Here is a 22,693-nt window from a genome sequence, read left to right as displayed (position 1 = left end):
TGGATATTGCGTTGAAATTGTATTCTTTATTTGTACGTAGAGCTCGAAGACAAAACGTGCGGATAACGTTCGGTGGAGCGTATTATAGAATTACGCGTGAATTTTTTACGCGTCCATAATGAATAATGTCAAGTCTGCTGTAATAAGAAATTTTTTTTCATGAATGTATCGTTCACCTCGAGGTTCGGTAAAATTATTAACGAGATTCCTCGTAGCAGAGTATCTTTCGGTTTTCTACAAAATCGATTGCTTCTATTTTTATTTCGAGCAAATTTTGTTGCTTAAACAGTATTGTATCGTTGATCGTGCTTCTTTTTACAATTTTATTCTTTGAAGTTGAGAATAAAATGATTTTTCCAGTTAAGTGGGAAGAATTAGTCCGTAAAGATTTAAATCTAAAGTCCAAATTTAATTTTCAAATCGTGAACGAAAATATTTATTATAAGCTGTTTTATCGTATTTTTATATAAAATTTTAATCATTGCTTTAAGCAATCGAATATATCGAAGAAATTAATGTCATTAAGACATCGTTTCTCTTAAAAGTGATAATTTGATATATCTTCTGTTCCTATGAAAAAGTTAGATTATTAATTGAAAAATTCGATGAAAATTTTCTCTTTGACGTCGTTTAATATAGCATAAGGATCGAAAGAACATACAATATGTGTGTAATTTGATTGTAAAATGTCATTTACGCGTGCAATATGAAATAACGACGAAGAGCGAATTTTTTCATAACAAATGAAGAATGAAAAATTACATTAATGTTTTATTATAAAAAAAAAAAAAAATCTCGTGCTGTGCTGAATAATATTCAAGTATTTGTATTTTTAGAGTATGTTATAAAGATGAAATAGGTTGAAGTATTCATGTTTCATGAAAAATATGTTCATAAGTATCTTATGAAGATATTCAACAAAATATTTAAAGTAGTGGTTCCTTTCAATGTTACAATTATAACAATATCTTTAATTTCTTTTATCATTTTAAAACATTACTTCACCTGTATTTCAAAATTATCGAACATTCAGTGCAAAAGCAACATAATATAGATCATATCTCTCGTATTTAATTAATTTCTATCGTGTCTTGATTGTTAATTCATTCGTAGATACCCTAAAATTTTATAGCACAGTTGTCGTTCTGTCAATTAATTAGAAAAACAAATCCCGAACTGTATAAAATCGTTGAAAAAACTAAAGAAACTATTCCCATTCGATGTATCGTACGGTATGCGCCGTGAAAGGACATGTTCCCTTTTCTGATCGATTCGCAAAGCATAAAAATTTCGGTGAAAAAATTATTTTCCTTTCAGACAAGATCGAAAAGGGAACATGAAATGTACGAATCTCGAGGGCGTGGTGTTTTCAGTGTCGTCGAGCTCGTTTCCACAACATACGAATTAAAAAGTTAATCCTTGACCACGAAAGGAACTACGAACGGCTGTATGTAATGTAAAATAAGAAGAACAGAAAAACAGAGAGAGAATGTATCTATATCTATATAAATATATATATATATATATATATATACCACGTGACACATTGTCACGCGATGCGTGCATGTAAATTTATTATAAATAAATTATTATAAAGCAGTAACATCGTTTCCTTCTGATACGTCGCATTTTATTTCGTGAACGTACAATTCCATTCATTTCATCGCTTAGAGTAACGTAGATCGAGTGAAAACTTGTATTACAAATGTCTGTTTCATTTTCTTCTTTTTAGGAATGTGCTTGAAACATGTTTAGTAATTTGTAATCTAACTATTTTATATTAATCGATGTAAATGTTTGAGTTGATAGTTCTTGAATAATTTGTTTTGTTTGTTCGAAGTGAAAAGAAAGTGTTACATAATGGTTATGTGTTTTTTAAATAACGAAGATACTTTCGATTCGATACTACACTCTATCCGTAGTTGTATTGTCAGAAAAATTACAGGTATGTCTCGCTTCGTGATGTTTCTGAGGTAAACAGCGAAGGAACGATCAGTCTCTGACAATTTCTTTTTTATTAATACTATTTATCCGTAAGAAATTACGTATCACTATCGTGTTACTCTTCGGTTCCTTGACAACCGGCTGTTTAACAAAAAATAATTTCTATTCCTTTACTTATCAAAATAGCAATGAAAGTACTAAAAGTACTTATGTCAAAAAAAAAAAAACTAGAAACTATCATCATACCAAATTAATATCTTCTTCCCCTATATAACAGTGAGATTGAAATATTCTTTTTAAAAAAGTGATATCAATGTCACAGTCTGCTTTTTCAAAACGGAAGCCGATCTTCAAAGATTAAACGCGTACATACACATCTTGTGGTCATCGTCGTTTAGGATTCAATATCATAACGCCATGTTATGTTACCGACGATTAATAAAACAGACGAGATGTTTCGAATTCGTGTAGTACGTGGAATGTTTTCATTTATTCTACGTGTATGCACATCTGTGTTGTTATATATACATATATTATGTGTATTGTCGCTATTCATGAGTTTATAAATACATCGCTTAAATACAGTATCGACAAGTGTGGGCAGATTCGTCTAACGAACTAACCTAGTGGCTCTTCACAGGCTTCAACACGTTTTCCGTGAACTGACCAACGATATTACCTCTCGGATGGTAACACGCCACTATCACACAGGTTCCGTCCCTTTTAGCCATCGCTATACCCATTTCGACAGTCTTTTTCCAAACGATCTGTGTGAAATGACCTAAACAAAAAGAAATAGGTAATTATTAACAATCGTAATTTTGTCTTGTACATTTAATGTCTCGATTTGTTATTATAAATTTCAAAAAATCGATAGAAAATGCAGCAATTTACGTTAAAAAGAATTGATCGTTGTCATTGAAACGGTAACAGAGGAGTACCATCAAAAAGTATAATTTCTTAAATTTTGTAAAGAATTTATTATCTCGCAAGAAATTAGCGTATATCAATTTTGTTGCTAGATATAAAAATATTACAAATTAATAGTTTATAAAATATGACACGCTTACTTTAGCAAAAATTGTCTTACAAAGTTAACGATTAAACAGCAAGAAAATATACATTAGTACTATTTAGAAACTAGACAGCCTTCGTTGATCGATATTTTTAATAAATTACTTCTAGCAATATTATTGGTGAAGATAATCGATAAATTAGCTTTTGTACGTTTGCTACGTACATGTGTTTAAGACCTTTGGTTCCGTTCCATACTTGTGATCCTTCCTCTCGGAATACCATTTGGAAACAACTTCTCGTGCTGGTACAATCAACTTCGGATCGGAACACTGCATCGAGTAGATATTCTCCCCGTACGGAGAAGTCGACTGGGGAATCAGCTTGTTCGTGTTCAGCAACGTGTTCGCCCACGCCTGAAGATAGAGGAAAAAATTCGTAATCGAGCGTTACTCTTGAGTCCATCCGTGCACGATCAATTGCAAACTAGCTAAGTCATGACCGCATGGAGTTCCAGACAAATTACAATTACGTAAATTAAAAGCATCATGAACGAACTGCTGATCCGAACTGTTGATAAAGTCTAGCACTACAAAGCAAAAAATATTATTTTTGCAATAGGACGTTTTAAAAATGAATCTTTTTATGAACAGATATCAAATTTAATAGTTAAAAATATAGCTAAAATACATTTAACGTTGCTAAAATGTTTCGTTGTTAAATACAAGTCAAAAGTTGTTAAATCATAGAAAAAATATTACGTTACAGTAGAATCTTGATTATCGAAACAACGATTAATGGAGAAATTGAAAATCTTCGCTTTATGATTTATTAATTTAACTATTTAAAAGTTTCTATTCTTATTTGATATTAACGTCAATAAAATAGTTCGAAGCTTATAAGCAACTTATGTTTACGAAGGATTATATCAAAATCAGAGTTCAACAATTACGATCAATCCAACAGAATAGAGTAAAAAGTGTTACCTTAGCAGCAGCGATTAATTCTACGCTTAACCTCATGTCTGGGACACGATGTCTCCTTCTGTATTCGTTGTGAACGACTAGAGCCTCTTGTTGCCACGCTTGTTCGTCTAACGTGTAATGTGATTTAGGATCTAAAAAGGTGATTTTTTTAGTAGGACTCGGACTTCCTGGAGGTAGGACGTTCTCCGTGAAGCTGCCCAAGAAATTTCCCGCTGGATTGTAATTACAAACGACGTAAACCTCGCCGTTTCGATTCCTGGCCATTCCAACGCCCAACTCGGTGCTGTCCTTCCACACGACTTGGGTGAAGTGGCCAGTTTTTAGGGTGGTGGGCTCCTTTCCGTACTGATGTTGCGCCTCTTCCGCATACCTGTGAATAAAATGTGTAATAAAATTAGAAAGGTGGACGCCACACATCGCTATCACGATTCTTACCATCAATTACATCGAGTTCATTGAACGTAAATTTTATATAGTTACCATTCGTTTACCGGCTCCTCGCCACCTACGATAGTCTTCGGGTTGGAACTCCACATACAGTACAAATTTTCACCGTAATCTATGTTTGCCCTGTGCTCTAACCTACCCCTAGCCGCCAGTATATTGGCCCAGTCCTGACTTGTTTTACATAACTGCAAACAAAGAGAGGAAATATGAAATATAGAGTTGAACGGTTCTATGCTACAATTTTTATAAAATTTCAAGTTTATAAAGAAAAAATTGTTAAAATATTCTACGAAGTATCATCATACTGTACTTGATATTGAAACGAAAAGGGGTGTATTAATATTCTTTTTAAACAACGAATCTTTAAGGAAATAATTAAATATACGATACGTTTTAATACGATAGGGAATATTTTTAAATACCGTAGATTCTGCTGATGCAAGATTTAATTTATTCAGCTATATATATATACATATACCAGCCGAGTTTATTTATCGATAAACATGAAGAGGAAATAACCTGTTTGTTGAGACGAAGAGGTGGTACTCCATGCCTAGCGCGATACAAATTGTGCGTCTCGATGCAAACGTTGATAAATTCCTTAGGAGGTCCCAATCTGCGCACAGATGGTTTACGTGTGTCAGTCTTTGATATCTACAACACACAGACAGAATACCGCGTGATAGACAAAGTTTGTGCGATATAAATAGGACAACAATATGAAACCTTTTAAAAATAAAATACACAGCAAATAAAATCAAGATTGCGTTCAGTCACGGAATATCAAATATTTTCTTCGATTTCAAGAGCTAGAGAAAAGTCTCCTCTATTATCGGGTTCGCGATGCTTTGGTACAGAGTTAAAAAGAATAAGATATTTTAATTATATAACTAATTTGATCAGTAATATCAAATCGTTGTGCAAAAGGTTTATTCCAGTTTGATATTTACTCCAATTAATTCTGAGGTTATTGACCTCACGAAAATTATTTATATAACCGAAACTAATTTAATATTCCTTCTCGTAAAACATCGCGCCCTCTGATCGTCTCAAAGCAAACGTTCCTACGCTTTAATTTGCTGAAACAGCTATTGCAATTAGAGAATAGCAATACGATCGCAGTTTTATTATAGCCGTTTTCCTTGTACGTGCATATACAGGGTCTATAGAAAAGAAAACCTTCCCACATCGGTTATATTCATACTGAAAGTATTAATCCAACAGCATCGTTCCCTAATGGCGAGCAGTTAATAGCAAAACTCGAACAAAATTACAAAAGTACTAATTACGATTGCAAAAGCCAAAATGTCAATGTCTAAAAACAAAAAGATAATTTGTCAAAGTTCTATAATGAAATACTTCATTTTCGTGGAATTTGCCAAGGTTCTAAAGTCTAGATAAAAAGACGAAGTAATGACGAAAAATAATTATACGAAGCACATACCTGGAATTTCCTTCCATAGGCACAACATTAAACGACGTATCTAATAATCTAAATTAACTGAAAAGAGTTACAAATGAAAGATTACACTGATGCAACATTCGCTTAATCTTGTTAAAGGCTTAACCCGGAGTTTCTATTAATCAAGCTGCACTTTATCTAAATTAAGATAAATCTATCTCATAAATAACACGACGAATCAACCTTTTGTCACACCCTGTATATGTGCACGCGTGCACGTTACGGTCAAAGCGAAATCACGCGATCGCGCGAATGCAGCCAGCAATAAAGACGGTGACGTCCCTAATAACCTAGATGCGGAATATCCAATGGGGAGTAGACTGACTGGCAGAAATGATTTCCCATCGTGCTATCGTAACGCGATCATTTCCAGCACACGACAGTCAGGAAGCAAGCTATCGTAAAATCGGCACGTCCTCCTCTATCGTTGGGGTTTCCGGTCGCGCGTTTCTCTTCGGATTAGCTTCGACTCCTCCGCAACTAACAAGTATAAGAAGAGACCCGGTAATCGATCTACGGATCTATGTAATTTTTCAAGTTGAAACGATTAAACGGAAAGATTTATATGATTAACAGCGGCATAGTAATTAATTTTATCGGTCGATAGCCGGAAGAAAAGCCAACTTCAGATATATTTTTGTCCAACATGCACTATCGACCGGTCGTTGCGTATTTTTAATTTCCGCGCAAATGTCACGCGACGCTTCGTTGGCCATTTGATTAATGCGGCCACGGATGCTGACAAGACAAATGGTGTAAATAGAAGTGCAACGAGACGTTGAAGATCGTCCTAGATTTTGGTTCTGATTAGATTCTTCTAGATTCTAGAATAAAACACTGATTTTGTGGGGAAAATGAATGAAAAATAAGGTAAATTCCATCACAGGTTCTCTACTATCCAACTATGGAAAATGGGAGTAATAGCAAAGACGTAGAACAAGTTTGTAGGTCTTGAATACTTGCGAATACTTTTCTACCTTGATTCGCTACAAACTTGCGATAAAATATAATATTTTGATAAAACGTAGAAACGTAGTATTATCGTTTAAAATGCTAGCAATTGAAACTGTACGAATTTATGTAGACTCATCGCGAATTAATTCAACAACAAATACCACGCTCCTCTACAATTGCGCGATGCATCTGCCGATATTTTTTTTTTTATTTGGAAGTAGTTTACAATCAATTCTCTTTGAGAATTATAATTAAATTATTCTGGCGTGGTACTATAACATGAATAATAAATGATTATCGTATGTTTGATTATCTAATGTTTAAATCTAGAAGGTAATGCTTTTTAGCCTGCGAATCTGATCCGTCGTGTCAAGTAATCGAATAACTAGTGGGTTTTGGTGGTTGTTAATTCTTATGTTATATCTGTCGATATGACGCGAAAGTTCAAAAAGCTCCAAACTCTAATCTACTCTAATTAGATTAGTTTATTTTCCACCCTCCTTGTCTAACGCAATTATTCTATGCGGAAATGAGAAACCTCGTCCGAAATCAAGTAGTTGACGAGTCTCGAGAGAACTCAACCCCCTGCCAATTTCCTATTTATACTTGTTTCTCTTCGATCTGCGCGCGAGTCATAGTAAACGAGAGCACAGTGTCCTCGCGTACAAGGAATAAATAGAAGATTAAATAGAACAAATAGAAGAACAGCGCGGATGGACGCAAAGTGTAAAAGCGAGCCGAGAAAAATCAACACAGCACGCGAACTCGACTCTCGAAGACGATTAGTCATCATTGCGAGAGTAACGATTTCCCGAGGCGTTATGCACAGCCGTTCACTAGACGTGTCTCTCGAAAAGGGAACGATCCTGAGTCATCGACAGATGCCAACGTACCCCGATGTCGCTCGCTCGTCTACACACGGAGTTAGGATTCACGTGATCGCGTGAACGCGTGACGATGATTTACTTCGCCGTTTAACCCTTCAAACGGTAACCGATTACGGTAACTCGTGCGTGTTTGTCTGTTCCTTTTCGTTTCGATTTTCACGCGTTTCGTCCACGTTGACGATGAATAATGAAAATGAAATCGCCGTTCCTTTTCTTCTTGACAAGGGATGATTTATATATCGATAGTTTGTGGATATGTTGCGATAATTAGGGTTTAAGGAATGCAATTAATGGACTGGATGTAAATGTACTAATTTAAAAGTTAACGTCTGGGTTTATATACGTATATAAGTATGGAGAATTATGTATTACAAAAGAAAAGATAATTCTAGATCGATACCGTGTAAGCCTGAAAAACATCTCAGAAGGATAAAAAGATATTACTATGTTGCCCAAGGACTGATTTTATGTTTTTGTCGCAAGCTCGTAAAACGATAATAGGATAACCACGTCTCCCAAATATCCTGCAGGGCACAGCCATTGAGACAATAACCAGATAGTGTCCCAAACCCAGAAGACAGTAACATGATAGGCGCTTTCTGACAGGCGCTGGGCGCAGGGGTGACAACCCCTCCATAGGACCCAAAACCTTGGTATATAAATCTTCCCAAAATCGGCACTCGACACAGTCTATTGTAACAGTTTGAACCATTATTCTGTCGTATTCTTATAATAAATTTTATGTAGACTATCATATCTGAAGTTCGAATGTCTCGCCTTACGTGCGAAACGTTCAAACTATCGCGAAATAAGTCAAACGACGTGAGGAGAAACCGGTAATTTGTTAATTTCACGATTTCCTGTATCTACTACGTGACATTCTCGCTGTAACTCTTTTACCAGTACATAGGTAAGGTATCTCAGACATATGGGAACTTTTCCATTTGAGATACTTGCAAGAAGAATTTAATGCACTTTCAAATAAATGTTCAACTTTTACTTCGCATTTAAGTTTCTATACGGTAGAAATTCATTTATCTGAATCGAAGGACAAGCGGTTCGTATAACTGGAATTTGTATAATAAGAGTTAATCGACTCTCTCCATTGTCTGTGATTTATCATAGAAAATGAAATTTGATTAAATTTATTTTCTGCGTATAACAAAGATATACTGTTTGATAGATGGAGCGAACAAACAGGAATTCGTTTAATTCGACGCTAACTAAAATTTTGTTTCACAAGCAGTTCCACTTCGAATGGAATTCCACCCTCGTATTTCAAAATCGTGTAACTTTCTATTCTTCTTATATAACAGAAAATTCTTTAGAAGCAGAATTTCGATCGCAATACGATCGATCATAGAAAAATATATTTACCGGTGTCGACGAATATCTTGCAGAGTCGGGGGAGGCCGACGATGACCTGGCACTGCTGCAAGACATGCCGTCGCTTCCTAAACTACCGTGGAAACTGCCGTGCAAGGAATTCGACAGTGGCCCTGGAGACGCTGGCGACGCTGTCAAAGGAGATTTCGATCTCACCGAATCCGTCCTCGACCTGAAAATCAGTAAATCGATTATACGCTCGATGCAGAAGCACAGCGAGCCTTTCAGATTTGAGGCAGTGACACTCGCGGCTAGCGGTGCACAGATTTAGACAAGCAACTTCTATGAAAGGTTTCCTCGGAAACAACGGGTCTATGTTGCGTTGTGTCGCCGGCGTTTCAAGCTGTCGGCGATTTAGCTTCGACGTACGTTGAATCTCAATGGATTCGATCAAAAAGCAGTGTGATTGAACCGTTTGTATTCGTAGCAGCGTACAAGTCAGCTGTGCATTGAAAGGAGCTTTGATTGGATATATTTAAAGAACCATTCTTTTCGGGGTACAAGCTAATCGGAGTGAGAAATTGATTGTTTGAATTTCACGAGAATTCCGATAATCGAGTATGCATACGTGTTGTATGGTAAACACGAAGACAATAATTTAAAGAACGACCATGACTAATATAGGAAAAAATTGAATATATACGGGGTTGTAGAATTCACGAATCAACTTTGTTTATCACGTCAACTTCTAATTCTAAATTTTATCTGTAGATTATGCTACGTTTATATTGACCTCTTTAGATTAGAAATTTTATTTATAATATATCTGGAATTGAAGATACTCGTACGATGCAGTTTCGAAAATTCTTCGCTAGAGTGTGGTGGTAGTAAAATCGTTTTCTTGGAAACGAGTGGACTAAAGTTGAAAAATGGATGAACAAGAAAAAGAAACTCGGTTCCAGCTATTAATCCATGAATCATACATTTTTGTTATTTTTATATCACCCGACTCGACAAACACTTAAAGCGAAAAGCATGGCAAGCAATTCTGCAGATTCGTAGGCAAACATTTTCTCAAAATACCATCTTTCCCAAAGGCTTAAATGGAAAGTTCGCTAAGTCGCTTAATCGTTTGAAATTATTCGATTCCCGCAACGAATGTTTAGTCTTCGGTGTCCTGCTATTTCTCTGCTTAATCCGCTTTCGCCTTTCCAATTATTCGTCACAAGTTTCGCTACGTGCTGAGGATCCTTGTCTGTTTTTCTTAAAGCGTTCACACTGCCTGCAACATATGCGCGACACGTCTTTTGATAGTTCGTTGGAATTCCATCGTCGAACGAATCACAGATTCACGTGGATTTAACACATGTCCGATAAACTCTCTAATTTCGTTGCGTTTATCGGAATTTTACCAGCTGTTTGTCAAATCTTCAGTTCCGTGTACCAGGCCCGTTAAATCTCTTCTTAAAATCAAATCATTCTCCGAATTGATTAAAGTTGTAGCTTCGAAAGGAATGGTTCTTAAGAAATGAATGGATTACAAATAGATCGATACAGGACATATCTAAATTAATTGAAGCAACAGGATCAAAATACCCAGGTGCCATTACTATAATCGGACGATTTAAACAATTCGCCAATTTACTCTCCTAAAACATTCTCTTAAATGCTAAAACATTCTTTATTTACTTTGTTAAAACATTCCCTTAAAGATGCCAGCGGAATTCTCAACTTCAACAGCTCCTTAAAGGATACAAGCAAAAAGAGCTAACGGCGGGGAACGTGTTAAATTAGCGTCCGCTTCTCTTCAGCCTCGTTTCTCGTTCATCGAGACGCTGAATCAAACGAAATTAAACAAGTGTAAGCAGCGTTAAAGCCGGCGCCGTACAATTTCGCCCGGAACTCGACGATCCTTATCACGTCAACTTCTAATTCTAAATTTTATCTGTAGATTATGCTACGTTTATATTGACCTCTTTAGATTAGAAATTTTATTTATAATATATCTGGAATTGAAGATACTCGTACGATGCAGTTTCGAAAATTCTTCGCTAGAGTGTGGTGGTAGTAAAATCGTTTTCTTGGAAACGAGTGGACTAAAGTTGAAAAATGGATGAACAAGAAAAAGAAACTCGGTTCCAGCTATTAATCCATGAATCATACATTTTTGTTATTTTTATATCACCCGACTCGACAAACACTTAAAGCGAAAAGCATGGCAAGCAATTCTGCAGATTCGTAGGCAAACATTTTCTCAAAATACCATCTTTCCCAAAGGCTTAAATGGAAAGTTCGCTAAGTCGCTTAATCGTTTGAAATTATTCGATTCCCGCAACGAATGTTTAGTCTTCGGTGTCCTGCTATTTCTCTGCTTAATCCGCTTTCGCCTTTCCAATTATTCGTCACAAGTTTCGCTACGTGCTGAGGATCCTTGTCTGTTTTTCTTAAAGCGTTCACACTGCCTGCAACATATGCGCGACACGTCTTTTGATAGTTCGTTGGAATTCCATCGTCGAACGAATCACAGATTCACGTGGATTTAACACATGTCCGATAAACTCTCTAATTTCGTTGCGTTTATCGGAATTTTACCAGCTGTTTGTCAAATCTTCAGTTCCGTGTACCAGGCCCGTTAAATCTCTTCTTAAAATCAAATCATTCTCCGAATTGATTAAAGTTGTAGCTTCGAAAGGAATGGTTCTTAAGAAATGAATGGATTACAAATAGATCGATACAGGACATATCTAAATTAATTGAAGCAACAGGATCAAAATACCCAGGTGCCATTACTATAATCGGACGATTTAAACAATTCGCCAATTTACTCTCCTAAAACATTCTCTTAAATGCTAAAACATTCTTTATTTACTTTGTTAAAACATTCCCTTAAAGATGCCAGCGGAATTCTCAACTTCAACAGCTCCTTAAAGGATACAAGCAAAAAGAGCTAACGGCGGGGAACGTGTTAAATTAGCGTCCGCTTCTCTTCAGCCTCGTTTCTCGTTCATCGAGACGCTGAATCAAACGAAATTAAACAAGTGTAAGCAGCGTTAAAGCCGGCGCCGTACAATTTCGCCCGGAACTCGACGATCCATCCGAGTTCCGTCGACGGATCTGCGAACAGAGAAGCCTTTTGTGTCTCGCGTGGCCAAAAGCTGAAAGGTCGAGAAAAGCGTGCGCGAAACTGCCGGCGATCTCCCTCTGTGCGTCGTCAGAAAGGAAAAATCGTTGCGGCACATGCAAAACGCGAGCCGAAGCGGTCGAACAAGAAGATCGTTTAAACGTGCTTCGTGAAATTGTACGAGTGCCTCTAATCTATTTCTAGTGTATGTTCCACTGTGGGCTGAATACTGTGATGCCGGCAGGATATAGCATCGTTAACGAGTCTCTTTGTCCATTTATGCGTCTATTATCACGAAAATATAACGTTACGTGTGAATCTGTCGCAAGTATCTGCTAACAATTTATTCCACAATTGCTTTCCCGACGCGTCGTTTGCAAATGCGCGTGAAATTTATGGTCGGCGCCTCATACCGCGTCATTTTAACGAATAGCATCGTCTAGAATACTCTAGAGCGAGATAAACGACCCAACAAAAGCAAACGACCAAGGATTATCCTTGGTAATTGTATCTGACATGGAACTGGCTTTGTTCGCCAATCGTTCGTCGTCGCGATGAATTTACGCGAGACGAGTCTCGTACGAAGAATCATGAAATTCTTGGTGGGTTTAGTATTATACCGAGGAATTAAATGAAAGATCCTAAGCGACTTTAGTGGTTCTCATATTTCGATTCTGAGAAAATATCCAAGCAATGTTTAATATCATACATAGAAATATAATCTAACAATCTAACTATTTAGCGATAGATAATAATACTTACAAAAAAATAGACATTGTAAAATTGAAGATCTGTCTTTAATGTACTAAAGAAGTGATTCATACGTTAAGATATGTATGTTCATGAAAAACTTTTAACGAGTATCTATCGTGCCTGCGATGCTTCTAATTCTCTTTTGTTGCTCGTCAGTGGATCTAAATGCGAAAGGCTATTCGATTGGGAAAATAATTGTTACGTTTGTTTAATAATTGCAGATGCATCGATATAGCGTTAACAATGACTTCATAGATAACCTTTAAAAATTATGCCAGAATACTTGTAATAATTTATCAAAATGTTAGACATGCTGTCTCAGACACCTAAAATTTCAAAAAGTTCCGCACAATATACACAATATATTCATAAAAATTCCTTACGATAAATAATCAAATATTTCTGCCAGTTGTTTCCCATCTGAAAATGCGACTCTATTCTTCGATAATCAATCGCAACCAACATCATCGCCACGCAGGCATTACAAACTCAATGCGCTAAACTCAATTAAACCCGGCGAAGCGTCCAAATACGTCGCGACAGTGAATGACTCCTCCATTGAAAATGGGGATCGTAGCGAGGCACGACATTTTCAACGTGACCGTCGTAGCCATCGTTGCTCCTTTTGTCAGGCAACAGCTCAGCGTATTTACAGTATCAGCATTCAGGCGGTGAAGTAACGACGAAGAAGCCGAGAGAAAGCGGCGTGGGACACCAAGAACGTCGTGGAACACGCGAGATGCCACGGCAAGAATTACGCGCGCACCGCGACCGTTTCAGGTTCACGCGAACGCGCGCGCTTCCATACGCCGTCGTCCGCGCGTGCACGCTTTTACTTCCTTCTTCCTACGAGTCTCCTCGACCACGGCCACGGTCGCCACTCGCCACCAGAAGAAACGTTCCCCCGTCCTTTCTCGCGTCCCGCTGCTTCTCGCGCGTCGACAACGATTTATTAACCCTCGCGAACGTTCGAGCGCGAACTTTCAGGGGAAACGGTGAACGCACGGATGGAAAGGGCATTGTTCTTCGCGAACGTAAATTTGGAAAGTTGGACAGCCGGACTTTTGCACGCGCGAGAATCTTACTTTTGATTCTCTGCTGCAGTGCTCGAGATGATCTCGTTTAAGAATCGTCGAAAACTTTCACCGGTTACTTTTAAAGATATCTCGTTCGATGGAATCATAGGAATTTTTTGGTGTTTTAAGTATCGCAGACGAAAGAATGGGAATTGAGTTGCGCGAGTGTTGAGCTTCGTGCGATTGCACCGTGATGCTATCGGTTTCAATTGCCTTTCTATTTTACGTTCACCTGGTAGGTTTAGCTTCTTCTATGCGTGCGGCAATTCTTCGTGATCAATGTTATTGCATTTGATTTTCTTCGAGTAAATGTTTTATTCGAGAATTTTTCTTTTTATTTACACGTTTTACACTCGATAAAGTACCAACGACGATTGACAATATTTCTTTCAATTTCGTGCACTAAATGGACTTTCTCTCGGCTTCGTATTCGTCGACTATGTAATTACTATTAAACACTAAGGCCATTCACCGAACCTAACGAAGCCCTGAAAGGTACAAACGGTGGATTCTCCTTCTCTCTTTCTCTCGTCTTTTTCTTCCCTTGCGCCATCGAATCGTCGAGTACTCTCGTTCACGCGCTGCTCGGCTTCGTTAGAATCGGCGTTTGGCATGGCTACAAGTCTGCACACCATAGGTGAATACCTTTCGGGCGATAACTGGTCGACAAAGCCGACCACCTTCTTTTTCGTTCCGTTAACGCTGAGCGAGGGCATACTACAAGGAGGGGTAACGATTTACGATATACACAAGCCGGACATCCTTTGACTTTTACTTAGAATTACTATACATCGTTCAAGATGTCCCGAGTGAAATTAACGCGGAAAACGCATCTAACCGCGAATCAATTAGCGTTGGGGTCGTGTTTCCAGCAAAATTACTTATTCACGCGAGATCCATGTCACCTAACAGCTGGAATTCAACGGTGAAACGTCGACTATTCTGGCTCTTTTGAGAGATTAATTGCTTGCGCGAATAGCTTTCGAAGTTTACATCGAGTGGATGATTAAACGGAAAATGAATTAAATCGACGAAGTTAAATTATAAAACCAAATCTGCTCGATAATCGTATGTTCGCGAAATTGTACGATTACGTCAATAAAGGCCAGCTAAATTAAACGTCTGATTTAATCATCGATTGTTTTAAAACAAAAGAGTTATGTTCGACGTTTAAAAACTTATTTCCTTCTTATTCCTTTCGAATCTGAGAACAAACGCTATACTGAGCATAAAAAAATGATACGTTTTAATAAGATGGACTTTATTAGCAGTTCTCGAGAAAAGAACCGAATAAAAGTTGTTCTTAAAAAAAGAATAACGAAATTCGTATAGGAAAATCGAAATGCATACTATACAAATATTTACTCGTGTTTCTCCCGTAGCAGACATGGTGCAAAATCAACAGACATCCTAAGTAAACGAATGTCTATCCCTTATCCGAATCCCAGTGATATAATATTACGTATTTTAAGGTTTTTCTCTCGGGACATCTTGTTCTAATATGTACACGTGTAAGTACCTATGTATGTATGTATATTTACACGTATAAGGAAACCTGTACCATAACAAAGAAAAAAAATTGATAAGTTCTGATCTGTCTCAAATCAGATATTTATGTGTGTTTGAAGACCGTAAGGGCAAACTTTATTACAAATAATGCACTTTTTCACTAATAGTTTATAATTACACTACACAGAAAAATGTATTGAATGAGCTGACGGTCATAAAATTGTATAAATTGTACTAAATTTACTATGATTTATACAAATTATTTCCTGATTAACGAGCATAAATACGTGAATGAAATTCGTACACTAAAGAGGTATTCGAATACTCGTATGTATTAGTAAGATATACATCTTTACAGTTATTACGTTACAGTTATTACGTTCGAGTATCTTTTTATAAATGCATTAAAAGCTTAATTTCATTGAACTTTACAATTATTTCATTCCATATTTATCTCATATCAAACTACACACGCTAATAACGAAATTTATCGACTAACAAAAATTCACTTGTAAAACTGATTCTCTACTCTTTTCGAACAAAGTAAATATATATTACGAATATATTCTAAACTCCGAATTCCCAACATATGGTTCGTAACCCTCGCGATTAGTTTTAAAAATATTTGTAGCGCTTAGATATTTTAATATGTCTACTTTGTCGTAGTAAGCCAAAATGAATTGTCATATTTGATTAAAAAAAAAAATTTGAGGAAAGATTATTTAGTTGTTGTAAAAGAGAGTCAGGAGCCAAAATTGTTAGGAAACACGGCTCTAAATTTGTTAACTGTTAAAGAAAGGAAACGTACATCTATAAAAAAGGATAAATACATAAACTACTTTTGCATTTCTGAAGTTTTACCCAGAAACAAGCGATACGTTCAACGCGGCATTTCTAAGAGCCGTGAACCGGTTCTCGTTGTATCAACAACGCTGTTGCAAATACGTTACCTAGAAGGAAGCACATTACCGAAACGAAATTTCTTCGCATACACGCATCGAACATATCGCTTCATTCACGTTCCAGGAAGTCTGGTTTCTCCCGGTTTTCCCTTTCAGTCAATATAATTAAGAAAAAATGACGCATACCTGTTCGACTTTGGCGTAACGATGTCTCTAGTCTCGGACGTGTATTTCCTTTCAGCACGACCGCCGTTGAAAAGCTCGACGGTTTCCCTGGTAACCGTTTCCAGGAGAGGTTCTCCACCCCGTCTACCCTTACTGAAGGTCCTTTGATCCGTTTTACGGACCATAACCACCCTCGACAGAGGTTGATTGAATTCATGGCCGTGCATCGTTGGCGGAATCATCGCTAACGACTGAGAGAGGGGTCCTCCGACTCGCGGGGACCTGAAACAGATTATTCGAGATTGCAGAGTGAGGGGATTTGCATCGAATGCTCCCTGTTTAAAATTAAAATGCTTTTCATGCTACGATTAACTCGACGTCCGCAACTTTTTCTTTTAATGAATTTTTTATGAAATACGATTCTGTTCAAAGACGCATGCTGAGAATCTGTTACTTTGTAAATTCTTTCCTCGTTCGTCCGAATAAATAGCAATGTGGTGAAATTTTAGTATTTGTATTCATAAAAAACAAGATGAAATTTTTTCCAACTAACATAAATGATAATATTGGATTGTTCGAAAGATTCGTAAACGAAATTTAAGAAAAATTTAAACATGGTATATTTTTATAAACAATTTATACGCTATTCCTTTTGTAATAACTTTTGGCTATTTATAATGGGACGGATGGAGTTCGACTGATATAGAACAATATTGGCATATTCATTATTTATACATTGTTTTTGTTATTTTGATTTGATTTGATACACTAAAAAACATCTTTTCTATTGATTAATCTTGCATTTCTTTTCTTAATTACTCTATACATACAATGATTAATAAGTAGCATTTATCAGAATTTAACATTCCGTTACTTCGCACGAGTTTATAATAAATGATTATTTTCCAATCTTGGAAACGTTATGTACTTTCCGAATAACCTAATAACATGTACAAACGAAAACGATTGTTATTACAATATTTGATAGACCGTGAATACCTACTTACGCATTTATTGAAGACTTAAAAGTATAAAAATTTACAGACTGCACCTAATATGAAAGGATATATAAGATATTGAAAACAAAAATAAAGTACTCGTGATAATATTTCATAAGTGAAATAAAAATGTTTATTTGGATTCAATTTCTTTAGTTATATCTATTCATTAACATCTGCAGTCTATTCATAAGATGCTCTCGTGTTTCAAAGTTTGCAAATTAAACATTTTTATGTTGTGCTATTCTCATTAATGTATAATAAAGCAAATTTGTCATCTACATTTGAAACCTATTAGCATAGCGGGCAATAAACCGAGATCCTAATTCAACTTCTTAGCGTTACAGTGTGAAAACAAACGCTTTGGGAAGCAGTTTAGAGAATCGTGACGATCGTATTTTACAAAATCACGTTATGGAACGGTTAGAAAATAAAATTATGGTAAGAATTTAACGGTGTTGAAGTAATAAATTACACGATGTTCTTTTCTTATAAGAATTTTTTCTCCTCGTGGGAACGTCATAAGTTTTCCAATCCCATACGAAAAACATATACGCGCATATTTACGATACTTGTAATGCCTACTCTGCTTTGCGTGACTTGTTAACGAGGTAAATATATTTATAACGAGTCGTGAATTGCAGTTATCGTACTTACGAGCACTTTTAAGACAGCAGACAGAATATATTTACTCGAATAACTATATTTCCTTGGAAAAGTCGCAGCAAAAAAAAAAATATTTTAGAATATCTATGTAACGTTACTCTGTCAATTTAGGATCATTGTATCGGATAACTTGTCTTGATCCCTTATTTTCTAGACGTAAATCGCAATGATAAAATCAATGATAAAGCGCCTGTAGGCGTCAGCTATAACGGCATTAAAGAGAAGAATCATCGTAATGCAATTTAATTAGATCAATCGCTAAGTAGAGCGATAATATGACAAATGATATCTGACAAACGCTGTGCGTTTTAGAATCAAAGATATAGTTTTCCTACATGTAATCCTTACACATTGAAGGTACGTACATATTCTTACTTTATATGGCAATCTCCGTACTATATTATAATTTACTTTGGCATAATTACAGACTAATTAGCAAATATTTCCTATCTTGAAAACAATAGAAATTTGATCTATTTTTGAGATACTTCATATATCTTCATTATTACCTAGACTTGCTTATTATTCTATCAAAGCGTATAAACAATTTAATTTTTTTATAAACTTTATTATCACATCCCTGATAGACAAACATAATTAATATATATAAATAAATTATTCGACTTTTATGACAATAGTGACACATTTTCTACAGGCTAAAAGTTAAAACAATAGAAATATCATAACGTGTTTAATATAAGAAATAATTTAGAAATTTCTAATTCTATAATTTAATTGATTATAATGTTGTTTCCTGAATCGTTGAAATTATACTACTTGTTAGTTACACGTCGATTTTTTTAAATGCATACGACAAACTTTCGTTTCCCTTTCGAATCAAATTTACATTTCATATTTACACTTCCAATACAGATCTGTCAAACATTTCAATTCATACAACAAACTTTCATTTTCCCTTTCGAATTAAATTTATAATTACCGAACATACAATAATAGCATTCAGCTGAATTTCACTTTCATCGGGGTTCGTACGATTCTTAACTCTTCAAACAATCTTCAGGGCTACGAATTATTGTTGCAAGAATTGCTATAACGGGAAATATGTTTTTGTGCGTGCCGAGGGAAGGTAGATACATCTAATTACGACGAATGTGGTAATAACATCTCTTGGTCTATGAGCTCGGTATTCATAGCGATGAGTGAACAACCTAACACTATCGTGCAACGTATAATGAAGCACATAGAACGAAGACCTGCAATTGTTCATAATTTAGTCGCTCGTTGACACTATTTATGATTACAGTAGGTATCATCGTCTGCTTCAAACATTGACGAATTTTTCCAAAAAAGATTTGAAGATACTTGTTTGTATATGCATACTAAGACTTCAAAAAACAAGAAATCAAATCTCAGTTACCATTTCATATAAAAAGTGCAGTGAATGTCGCTATTAATCTTTTACAAAAAAAAAAATGTCGTGACACTTTACCTGTGTCACCCTGTGTATAGGATGTAAATAAAATGAGTGGCTACACTTTGTTATCGTATTCTTTCTAAGGACGGAAAAAAATTGTGATCGCAGAACCGGAACCTTTTTCTTTCCAGGATATAAAAACTCTTTGTTTACACTAGGATTTACATAATAACAGTGGCTATTATTGTCGAACTGATTTACTACGACGTACATACGTAACTTCAATGTCAGATCGACTCGTTACTATACCAATTTTTCTGATTCTACGTATAGCAATTATTCTTCTAAAGTTTCAATATAAACAACAAGCGTCTCGATCTCAACGACAAAGAGGAAAAAATCATGACAATTTAAAAACCTCAATAAGAAAAGAAGTCACTTGCATGTATGCCTTTTCGTAGTAGTTTACAGTGAACAAAATCTCTATTCATACAACAGAAAAATAACAAGGATATTATTTATTATTGTTTCTCATTGCTAGTATAAATCCGTAGACGAGATATCTCGTGTCTTAATGAAAATATACACCGGATATATCCTAACATCACACGAATGATATTACTTCCAACACATCTTCCGTACGTAATAAAAAGCGTTAAAATGCACATCACGCTCTCGTCGCCTTAAATTTCTGTTAATTTGTTCGTTCGCTTGCTCCAACGCATAAATTTCAACGCTTGACCAATTGACTAATTTTAACACCTTGCTGTATTATTTTGAATATCACCCTAGCTTGTTCACCCTAATACAGTATGTGGGATGTATTCGCAATAATTTGGAATTCCCTTTCGAGGGAAATTGCTTGCAACCCGAAATTATCCACTCGATTAAGCCGGTTGCTTGCTGGGACCTCGTTACTCTTAAAACTACGCCCGCTGACTCCTCGTTAACCTCGTCGTTAACGCGTAGTCAGATTCTCGTTCCGCGGGCAATTAAGGCTGAATTTCTCCGAACGTCTAATCAACGGAGGGGCGAGTATAGTGGGTGTCTCTAGCATCGCAATTTCTTGCGGATCTACTCTTATACTCGAGGGACCGTTTCGCACGCCGAAGAAGACGCTTGACAATGATTTTTACGATCGCAGCACGATACGGGGTCGTGCTCGGAACGGTGAAATTGCGAATCAGCGATTGGAAACGGCCGATTGATATGTTCGGCTCCGATGCACTCGCCAGAGGAAAAAGTAAAGCTCGTCGATCGTAAATCATTTGAAAGTGTTACTGGGCTTTCTTCGGTGAAGCAAGAGCTTAATCCGAATCTGGATCAAAACTTGAACGTGGCTCGCGTGAAATGACAATGATACCAGTTAATAATTTATTATGGCGAATGGTGTTACAAGCGTGTAGGTTCTTTAAAAGAGATATGTACATGTATATAGGGTGTTTCCTTTATATTGGATATCTTACGATCAGTTACTTTTGCCGTTGTAAAAAATTGTGTCAGGGTGATAGTTAATTGGCTCGGATGAACGAACATTGTAGTTCGCGACTTGTACTTTGCTTGTATTTAAACGGAACTGTTAATTTTTTTTTCTTATAAGCTGTGCCTTTTCGCTATCTTTAGCTTAAAGAGCCAAGGATTATGGAAATGAAACGAATGGGTAAAATAGCACAGCTATAGAGGCAAAAAATGACGATTAAGTTACGTAAATCGGAGTCGCGCGATTCGACCCGCATTTCGTTGCGACAGAAAAACAATTGCAGTAAATCAGTGTTTCTGAAACAGCTAGAATACCAGAATCGTACTATACTCGTATTCGCTTCTGATTCAACATCTAGTTTATACATACGTACATAGTTTACTATAATACTTTGATGCTTTGATCGTTCTAAATTAGCGAAGAATCACTTTCAATTTCATCTCTTCTTATCGTCCTTACTTTATTATGTAATCCCATTTCGTAATACCTGATGAATAAAAAATATACACTAGCTTTCGATAAATTAAATAACGTTACTTTATTCTTACAATGAAAATACACGATTTGTGTATACCCCTAATCTAAAATTTCATTTCTATTTTGAATATTCGGATAGTAGAAAAAATGATTACCGAATAAAATAAACAATTATAAGAGCATGCTGACTCTATTCTAAAAGAATTTGGAGAATTTTTCACGCGATATAAAAATACAAATATCGTTTTTTGTTTAAAAAAAGTATCTTCGGTTATATAAAATAATAGCGTTCGTTAATATGAACGGTCTTTTACATTACTTTTCAAATTCAATTCTATATCTTCATCAACATAAGCGTTTTACTACGACTACACATACTTCATTTACATATTTATAACGTCCTAACCACGAGGTGCCCTCGGATGACCTCAGATTGGACGAACGACCATCCGAAAGACGAAGTCACGAGTTCTTTCACGTTTATTTCTCGCCAAACAAAACAGTCCAATTTAATAGTAACACGTTACGAAATACCCTAACCACATTTCACTTCGAGAACACAGCATTACTTTGAATACACTTGCCAGTTTAAGTCATCGAACCGAAACAGAACCTCTAACTCGTTCTTCCAATACCAACATTCCTATAGTTATCTCCCTCGTTCGATCACGAACCCCTATATATCAAAGAAAACGAGCCTAAAAAACAAGGGAACGAAAAAGAACTCACCGCAAACCTCGAACGTCGACCTCTTTTATGCTGTCTATAAAACAGAAGCAAGGATCTTCTCACGGCGAGATCGATATACTCCCGTCAAAATCAACGATCCAACCTGAGATCGTTAGTCTCGTCCAACTGAAACACGAAACACGAAACAAGACACTGTGGTGATGGATTTCGAGAAATAGCAGGAAATCTGTTGTCGGCACGAACTATGGAGGTGAGAAAAAAGACGTGACAATCGAACGCGGGATCAAAGGAAGCGTCCTCGTTTCGAAGCTGCGCGTGAACAAGACTCCATGGCTCGGACCGTGGCACTGGATCCTTTCGTCGAGGCACTCTAACTCGGCTCTCTCGATACAAACCGCACGACAGAACGAACAAAACTGGCACGAGAGTACGAGAGTCGGGCCACGAGAAAGAGAGACGGG

General features: G+C 36.4%; 1 protein-coding gene across 9 annotated transcripts in view; it reads right to left on the bottom strand.

Moving 5' to 3' along the window:
• Positions 1-1,605: 1,605 nt before the first annotated feature.
• The window catches only part of LOC100740144 (repressed by EFG1 protein 1), a 38,391-nt gene continuing 17,303 nt past the window's right edge, over positions 1,606-22,693 (bottom strand). For 4 of the 9 annotated variants that reach the window (XM_024367735.2, XM_024367736.2, XM_033320798.1 and 1 more), the window contains 8 exons: positions 16,568-16,828; positions 14,616-14,687; positions 9,072-9,252; positions 4,911-5,045; positions 4,425-4,576; positions 3,945-4,314; positions 3,185-3,374; positions 1,606-2,725 (listed from right to left, as the gene is read on the bottom strand). In XM_024367735.2, coding sequence (XP_024223503.1) covers positions 2,568-2,725; positions 3,185-3,374; positions 3,945-4,314; positions 4,425-4,576; positions 4,911-5,045; positions 9,072-9,252; positions 14,616-14,687; positions 16,568-16,828 — 1,519 coding nt within the window. In that variant the 3' untranslated portion in view covers positions 1,606-2,567. Of the gene's footprint in view, positions 2,726-3,184; positions 3,375-3,944; positions 4,315-4,424; positions 4,577-4,910; positions 5,046-9,071; positions 9,253-14,615; positions 14,688-16,567; positions 16,829-22,271; positions 22,678-22,693 lie in introns of those variants that run through there. The other 5 variants (XM_024367739.2, XM_024367742.2, XM_024367740.2 and 2 more) reach the window with 4 other exon arrangements.

Source organism: Bombus impatiens, unplaced genomic scaffold (genome assembly GCF_000188095.3).
Source record: "Bombus impatiens unplaced genomic scaffold, BIMP_2.2 scf_0359, whole genome shotgun sequence".
NCBI classification, from domain to species: Eukaryota; Metazoa; Arthropoda; class Insecta; order Hymenoptera; family Apidae; genus Bombus; species Bombus impatiens.
Note: the sequence above shows the minus strand (reverse complement) of the source record. Positions and strands in the feature narration are given on the sequence as shown.